General features: G+C 50.3%; 1 protein-coding gene across 1 annotated transcript in view; it reads right to left on the bottom strand.

Moving 5' to 3' along the window:
• Positions 1-2,208: 2,208 nt before the first annotated feature.
• The window catches only part of USPL1 (ubiquitin specific peptidase like 1), a 114,110-nt gene continuing 107,426 nt past the window's right edge, over positions 2,209-8,892 (bottom strand). Inside the window, exon 4 of the mRNA XM_007957839.1 lies at positions 2,209-4,097. Within this exon, the coding sequence (XP_007956030.1) occupies positions 2,209-4,097 (1,889 nt within the window). The remainder of the gene's footprint in view (positions 4,098-8,892) is intronic.

Genomic DNA, 8,892 nt, shown 5'->3' with positions numbered 1-8,892 from the left:
AGGAGAGAGGTGGTGGGTGCTTTGGGAGGAACGGTTGGTGAAAGGGCTGGAGGGAGGCAGCATGTTTGGCCTTGCAGTAATAGGCCTTGGGTTACTGCTGTCTTCCTCTTGTGAGATTAGAGGAGGTCAGAACATGTGGCCTCCTTGCCGTTTTTGCACTCACCAAATGAGAAATTACTAACAAGGAAAGGATGGACAAGCAAATCCTCAAAGAAATTCTACTGGCCAACATCGCAGAACACATTCAACTTCACTGGTAACTGTGGAAATGTCCACAGGAATAGTCGCGGCTGCTTCTTTCCTGTTAGTGCCAGTGCTGAGGGTGGCTGGGGGTTGAGTGCGATTTATTAAGATGCTAAGCGTGCACATCCTTTGACTCGGCAATTCCACTCCCAGAAAATAAAACCTGGATGTAACACAAAAATTCATGCACAGGAATAACCGTCGCAGGGTAGTAAGTGTTAGGCAAGCATCGCAGAGCAGCTCAGACCCTAAAGACGGGGCAGCGGTGGCGTTGGCTGCCATGCGGTCGATTCCGACTCATGGCGACCCCATAGGTACGTAGTGGAACAGGGCTCCATGGGGTTGTCAAAGCTGTGAGCTTTCAGAAGCAGGTCACCAGGCCTGTCTTCCAAGGCACCTCTGGATGAACTCGAACTGACCAATTGTGGTTACCAGTCAAGGACTTAACTTCCAGGGAGTCCTCAGACAATGGTACATTCACACAATCAATCAATATTATGGAATGACTTAAAGCGGTCAAAAATTCTGACAAGAAAAACACTCTTTAAGCATTAAGTAAAAAAACAGATCATACAAACTGGCATTTTAGGATCTTATTTTATTTCTTAAAGCCGTTGGGCATGATAATGTTGGTTAATGCCACTGTTAAGATGCGTGCCCCATTCTTCTTGGTCTTCTGTATATTCTGTTTCCTGACAATAAACATTCATTACTTTTGAAATCAGAAAAATGACTCAGGAGTACAGTTGACAAACTATTAAGTACCGAGTACCTGCAAAGCAGGTCAGTACCTACTGCTCCCAAGTCAAGCCAGCAGAGCTGCGCCGCTGGGGTGTGCGCCCTTGCAGAGGTGGGGGTGGGCCTGTCAGGCTGACGAGCTCAGCCCATTGGACGGCTGTGGCAGCCAATCCAATCAATCCCAACTCTGCAACTTCCTGCCTCTGTGCCCAGTCACCTCATCAAAAATAAAATCAGATAATGGCATCTCCCCACCAGGGCTGTGAGGGGTTAAATAAATTAATGTTTCAAAGATAACCCACGACCTGACAGATCTATAAGGGGCTCAGTTGGTGCAGTGGTTAAAGCATTTGGCTGCTGAATAAAAGGTCAGTGGTTTGAACCCACTAGCCACTGTGCAGAAGAAAAGATGGGGTGGTCTGCTTCCATAAAGACTGACAGCCTTGGAAACCCAATGGGGGTTGCTGTGAGTCAGAATCGACTTGATGGCAGTGAGTCTGGTTTTGGTTGGATCCATACAACGGTGGTTCTTTTTCTCTCCCTAAGAGAGCGTTTGGATGGTGTTCCACTTTGACTACAGAAGTAACTGTCCTGAGAAAAAGAGGACATTGACGACCATATGGAAACTTCTGGCATATCAATGCGAAAACAAAACTTTTTTCCTGCCATGGATCACTTATTGAGCAATGACTAACATGATCTGAATTCTAGCAATAAGGTTTCCTGCCATCTGTGTAAGGAGAGGAAAGCTGCCCAGGGGAAGCTGGTAGCCCAATGCACTGACTCCGTGGATGACAGGCCGAGGCTCTGACCGGAGCCCACGGGACCATCGGCAAAGCAGCAGCACACTCACGGACCACAGACAAAGCCTTCTGTGCGGACAAACCAGCACTCTTCCCAAGCCAGCGTGGCCAAAAAGGAAAATCTAGAAATTTCATGCACCTGATTGTACAAAGTGCCAGGAACAAGGCACCACTTTCCACTCTCTTGTCCCCACACCCTCATTCTTTCATGAAAAGAAGCCAAAAGAGGGGAACACATTCCTGATAACTTTAATTTGTAAAACAGAGTACATGCTTTTTCAGCACAACCAGAGGAGATCCTCCGGCGGCTGACGACGAGTTCATGGTTATTCAGATGAGGCCTATGTGGAAACGCTACCTTAAAAACATAACTTAAGTGCTCCCAGAGCAATAATAAATATTAAACTAATGCGCTGATGGGCATTCAGCAACTCTCAAACAGATACTCATCAAAATGAGGTAAGTCTAATGAATCATTTGTGAAGGAATTCAACGCGGAAGTAGAAAAAAATTCATCGAAAAGATCAGTCTTGATGGAATTCTCCAAGCTCAACGTTCTAAGGCAGGAACTATCTGTGGGTGAGTCGGCCTGAACTTCACCTTGGCTCTTCTTGGTGGGACTGCAATAGTCGTGCTCCCAGCTCGGGTGTGTGTCCTGGGGAACAGAGCTCAACCCGCTGGGGGCAGGGGCTGGACTCGGGGGGGCTCCCGCCTCTAAATCCCGGAAGTCGGCTGCTTCGCCGGGCTCTGAAAGCCCCGGGGGGACCACGGCTGCCGGGGACAGCAGTTCTGCCAGGATGTCTTCCTGAGTCTGGCCGCCGCACGGGGGCGTGCCGGGGACCGCAGCACACCCGCGTCTGGCGTCTGCGATGTCAATCTGGTGCTGCAGCTCCCGTAACAGGTGCTCTATGGACTCACTGTCGCTGGGGGAGCCACAGTGGGAAGCGTCTTCCCCGTTTTCGCTCGGAAGCGTTCCGTGCTGGGGGGAAGCCATGAGAGCGGCTAGCTTCCTCTTTTTTGCTTTGAGTTTTTTAAGGAGTTTCAGTCGGAGCTGATGAACCTGGCCGTCAACTGAGTCCCCGAGGCTCCCTGAGGGGACACCGTTCCAGGCTCCAGGAGAAGCGTCACTGAGGGGAGCTCGGGGAGAGGTGTTCTCACGCGTCTTGAGAACTTGCGAGATGGCGTTGCCGTCAGCCAGCAGACGAGAAGCCGGGCTGTCTGACGACACACGACTTGGTGGGGGATCACGAACCAGCGGCGGCTTACTCGCATTCTTCCGTGATTTCCTGGATGCCCGGTTAGCCCTGTGGTTAGCACCTTTCGTTTTAAAGCCACCAAAATTATTTGCCCCCTTCGCCGAAGGCTGCAAGTCAGCGACGCTGTTTCTCGTGTGAGCGGAGACACAAGGAGGCATAAAAGAAGCCCCCTTGCTGAGCAGGCCTTTCACCCAACTTCCGACAAATGGTTTCTTCTCGTTTGCTGTCAGAGACGGGGCCGGGGCCGGTGCCGACCTAGTGGCTGGGCCTGGCCAACAGGTGGCCGCTTGCTTTTTCTTCGAATCAGGCACCTGCGATTTAGCGTGTTGTTCTGGCTTTAATCTCTCTGTTTTTGGCGACAGAAGTGGTCTTAACTGAGGCGTCGACTCCGTTTTCACAGACTGTGCTCCCTGGGTAAGATCAGCAGCACGACCACTACTCGCAGGTTCAGTGACGAGGGCACCTCCCGTGTTCAGCTGTGCTGCCGGCATGCTTGCTTGGGTGACCTGAGACGCAAACCTGACGTCTGCAACGTGGCCTTGGATGAGCTTCTCAGTTCGTGGAGGGGACATGAGAACATCCGTGAGTGGGTCCTGCGATGGCAAAGCGTCTGTTTCGACACCACCGTTGTTTCCTGTCACAGGCTTTCCTTCCAGTGGGAAACCCCCAGGGTCAACTGGCATTTCTTCAAGCGTCAAAGGCAAAACATTACTGTCACCCAAAGCTTGGGGGTCTGGGAGTACGCAATCCCTGACAGCTGTGGCTTCTTGGGGAAGAGCAGTGGAAAGAGCAGCTGGGTCAGGGGGCCGAGTGACCGGGGGCCCCGCTGCCGAGGGGGTGCTGCCCACAGAGCACGGTGCTGGGAACACTGGCTCCTGACGGCCGGAAGCACACTGATCGTTCGTCTTTCTAAGTGGAAAGCTGGCAGCCGCTTCGTCTATCACGGGAGATGCCTTTCTTTCCCAGATAACAATGTGAATCTCAGAGGCAGGAACCTCCAGTTTCTCGCGGCGTTCAGCACACGGGCCTTTCAAGTCATCGCATTCAAGCCAACTTCCTGGGAAAACAGAAAAACAAGGAAGAGTTAGCCATTCTGAGGCTGCCATCTGGCCTCTGAAGGTGCTCTATCACGAACACACACCACAGGACAAACCCTCTAAGACCTGGCCTTGTTCTCAGGCCACCATTTCTCTCGGACAAATGTTAGGGTCCTTATGGCTAACAAAAGTTATGGACTTAGAGACCCATACATGTGAAAAACTGAGCTAGGTTTTCAGATGGTTCTCACCTTTTCCAAAAATACCTACAAAAATCAAGGCAGAAGTACGATTTTCATGGCTCGGAACGCAGTGTCACCTAATTTATCCGGCAACGTCAGAAAGCAGGTGCCGCTCCAGATGGGAACGTTCAAGCCTAACAGAGCCTCTCTCCTTGGGTCCCAGCATCTGTTTCAGTTCCCACCGTCGTTCTGAGAGTCCATTTGCTCTGTGGTAAAGTGGAAACAACACGGTGGAGGACGGTGGGAACATGTGAGGACGGGGACCAGGCCTCGGCGTGTTGCTAAGTCAACAAGGGGGCGAGCCCACTGTTCATCTACGGCAGACTGGCCAGCGGCCATCCTCTCGCCCAGCATGATCTCAGTGGGGCGGCAGGAATAGGGTCGAGATGCAGTGGACCAACGTGCAGGTGAGGAGAGAGGAAGAGCTTGTTTAAACGATTCCTTTCCCAAAAAATCACAGCTAAGAGGACAAGGAAGATGCCTGGGTGTGGAGGGTGATGCAGGTGAAGGGAAGGTGTGTCTTACCTGGACATTTTATTTACCACCATGTGATAATTTGGGAAGCACTAACTATGGGCCTAGGAAATCTGGTGGCGTAATGCCTAAGGCACTTGACTGCTAACCAGAAGGCTGGCAGTTCAAACCCACCAGCCACTCCTTGGAAGGAAGGGTGGGCAATCTACTTCCGTAGAGATACTGCCTCGGAAACCCAAGGAGGGGTCACTATGGGTTGGATCCGACTCTGTGGCAATGAGTTTGGTTTGGTTTGGTTTGAACTATAGGCCTGGACAGTAACAGCTTTAAATAATTAACTGTTCAGCTCAAGGGGCAGGAATGCACAGGGAAGGACACAGGGAAAGTTATCCACAGGGAGGAAGGGGCAAGAGAGCTGTTGCATTGTGGGGATTGTGGTCAATGTCAGGAAATGGAATGATCAACTGTTACATGGACTCTTGTTGCTGACTTTTCCCAGCAATCCACATACCCACTGTACACATCTACGGACAGGAAGGGAGACGGGGTCACTGCACACTAACTCTGACACGGCAGGGATGACACGGCAGGCACACAGCTCACTCCGGGTCCCCGTCCAATGACACGTGAGGAGCTCATCAGCCGTGACATCAAACACTGTCATCCTCCTTTCCTTTTACACCCCCGGATCACAGCAGGGAGCACCCAAGCCACTCTACGTCCTTCCAAGGGAGCAGCATTTCAGACAACGCCATTTCCACAACAAAGAATTGAGGACCAGGACAGTGTTCTTTAACGTTTCTATGTTATTTTTACCCAAACTCACTGCCGTTGAGTTGACTCTGACCCAGCAGGACCCTAGGGACATGCACATTAAAGTGCACTAAGCGTCCCTTCCCTTTCTTCAACCCCCTGCCCTGCCCACACACACTGATCTGTCTGAAAACAGACTTCTAAGAGCGCATGTAGAGAACTCATGATGGAGATAGATGTGACCTGGCCATCAAACCCCTCTTCTACTGCCGAGAGAGACCATGAGAGTGTTAGGAAAAAGATCCACCACAGGCCTCCAATCACAGGCCTCCAAGGCTTCCCCTAAGGAAGTCATCTTGTGGAAGAAGAAGGCGGGTTGAGAAAGGGAGGGACACGTCTTCATCCGCAGCGTGACCGTCCCATGTCTAAGGAACCAGGAGGGACTGAGAACAGAGGCCCAGGCCTAACACAGACTGAGAACATTCCTACACTGGAAACATTACAAATAAGATTAAAATAAGAACATGACTAAGTCGCGTAACAGAAACATGAAGTCTCTGATGGTGTGTCACAAGGAGGAAAATGGTAAGATACATTCAGATCTGCCAGGGTGGCCCACGGCTCCCCAACACACACAGGTATGTCACAAGGAGGAAAATGGTAAGATACATTCAGATCTGCCAGGGTGGCCCATGGCTCCCCAACACACACACACACACACACACGTCACTAAGTGTGTGACTTACCTGCATACGTCCTCCTAAAACTATCTGAACCTCCATGAGACAACGGCTGCCCTTCGACACCGTTCAGGCCTGCAAATGAACTCACCCCACTGTCCGAGCTTTCAGTCTAATGGTAGACACGTCTGTAAGGTGAACTATGACACCAGGGAGGTACGTAGTCCTCCGTATAACCAACCTTATGAGATGCAAAGGCCAGCACCTGCCAAGGAAGAGAGCTCAGAGGCAGGAAGGGCTCCGAAAGGAGAATGGAAGTGGAAACCACAGGAGGGGGTGGGAAGACGCTGTTACATGGTGGGGGCTGCAGCAGATCTTACCAAACAAAACAGGCTCGGATCGCTGAGCGGGCACCCAGTTACTCTGTGAACTTTCACCCAAATTACAATAAAAAGTTATAAATAAAGCTACCTGTCCCCACTGCTTCTTATTCCCACTGAGACACCGAGTGTCTTATGCTTGCCTCGGTCAGTGGTCCCTACGTGTCTGCCCTGAAGATCACCGGGGAGGTATTTAAGCAGGATTAGTATCTGGGCCCCATCTCCAGACCTCCTGGTTCAGGGAGGCGTCAGGAAATTATGAAGGAGCTGATGCCTCGCACAGGCTGGCAGGGTTTGAAAGCACGCGTCACCTCCCGACGTCCACACTGGAGATGACCTGCTGGGCTCTCTGGAATGCCACGAGGAGGAGAAAAAGGTGACTTTCTCAGCTTTCATTTCTGTTCCTGAGAATTCCTTCCACCCAAATTCGAAAGCAAGGTTAAACTCAAGGCAGTAACTACAGCTCTGAGATGAGCTTCAATCTGCAAAGTCCTTGCCTAGGACACGGGATTGGGTCACATGACCAAACCGTTCCAGGAGGGGATACTCAGGAGTTTTTCAAATACGAAAACTACCCCAAACAACAGAAAATGTGTGATCGACACGACACCTTACTGAGTGCCCTTGGTACACCCTTCGAAGGGGGGATTAAGTTCTCTTGTCTAAGACAAAGCGAACAACGCAAGTGACACAAAGCCAACGTGAAACCACGTCAGAGAAACAACAGGAAGAAAAATTAGCAACATTCCTGACGTGTATCATTTAGCCTTCCGGTAAGCTTAATCAGACAGAGCAGCGTTGCCCTAGAATGTGGCTGGTGGCTGGTTAACAAACGTGGGAGTTCAGTTGTGTGTCAGCGTGGCCGGGCCTGGCTGAGTGGCTGGGCACCTGGGTGTAGTATTCCCCGTGGTGACATTGGTCACCACCTCCACGGTGGAGTCCACTGAAGCAGCTGAGGAGCTGCCTTAGGGATGAAGTCTGCCTCCAGTAAGAAGACAGCTTTGAGAAAGCTCTCTGAGCTTCTGGCCTGGACCCTGCATGCAGCCAAGTCTTCATTCAGCAGCTTGCCATGTTGTCTGCCGATCTTAGGATTGCACCTAGACTTGAATTAGTGGCCTGCCATGTTGCTTGGAGGAGCTCTGGTAGCATAGGGCCTAAGGTACTTGACTGCTAACCAGAAGGCTGGCGGTTCAAACCCACCAGCCACTCCTCGGAAGGAAGGTTGAGCAATCCTACTTCCGTAGTGATACTGCCTCGGAAACCCAAGGAGGGGTTCGCTATGAGTCGGGGCCGACTCGATGGCAAATAACAACAACAACAACAACAAAGTGCTTGGAGGAGCTCTGGTAGCATAGTGCCTAAGGCACTTGACTGCTAACCAGAAGGCTGGCGGTTCAAACCCACCAGCCATCCCTCGGAAGGAAGGTTGGGCAATCCTACTTCCGTAGTGATACTGCCTCGGAAACCCAAGGGGGGTCACTATGAGTCGGGGCTGACTCGACGGCAAATAACAACAAAACAATAGTTCACAGAGACGGGGGCTACACAGTCTCTAATGCTTCATGTTCTTAGGAACAGATGCTGACGTTTGTGCTTTTGTTTATACTGAGCAACAATCACAAGCTAAGCAAAACTTTTCTTTCTGCTGTCCTTTCTCAATTAAAGGGAGTCCTGGTAAATTTTGGTCAATGACATGAGACAAAGTATATGTGAACTGCTGTATGAAAAGTGAATTTACTCTGTAAATCTTCACCCAAATCCTAATAAAAAAAATAAAAAAATAAAATAAAACGAGGAAGAGGGGAAGGAAAAAAAAAATAAAAAAAATAAAGGGAGTCCTGGTGGCGTAGTGCCCAGGGCATTTGACTGATAACCAGAAGGCTGGTGGTTCAAACCCACCACCCACTCCTCAGAAGGAAGGGTGGGCAATCTACAGCTGTAGAGACACCGCCTCGGAAACCCAAGGAGGGGTTGCTGTGAGTCCAACTATGATCCAACTCCACGGCATTTGCTATGATCCAACTCCACGGCAGTGAGTTTGGTTTGGTTTGGTTCTTGGTTAAAAACTTACAGGGTGATACACTTTCTTTTTAAAAGAAGTAAAAAATTTAAATCCTTGCCATTTGGTTTTTATAATGAACACATATCACTCATGTAATAAAAACAAAAAATTAAAGCAAAGATACTAAGTGGAAAACAGCAAACTGCACACCAACAGTAGTCTATGATGTCACTGTGTCTAAAAGAGAAATGTGCTGGAGTGCCCGTCACAGCATGACGGTGACC

Source organism: Orycteropus afer, unplaced genomic scaffold (assembly GCF_000298275.1).
Source record: "Orycteropus afer afer isolate SDZICR_OR568_19922 unplaced genomic scaffold, OryAfe1.0 scaffold00805, whole genome shotgun sequence".
In the NCBI taxonomy this organism is placed as follows: domain Eukaryota; kingdom Metazoa; phylum Chordata; class Mammalia; order Tubulidentata; family Orycteropodidae; genus Orycteropus; species Orycteropus afer.
Note: the sequence above shows the minus strand (reverse complement) of the source record. Positions and strands in the feature narration are given on the sequence as shown.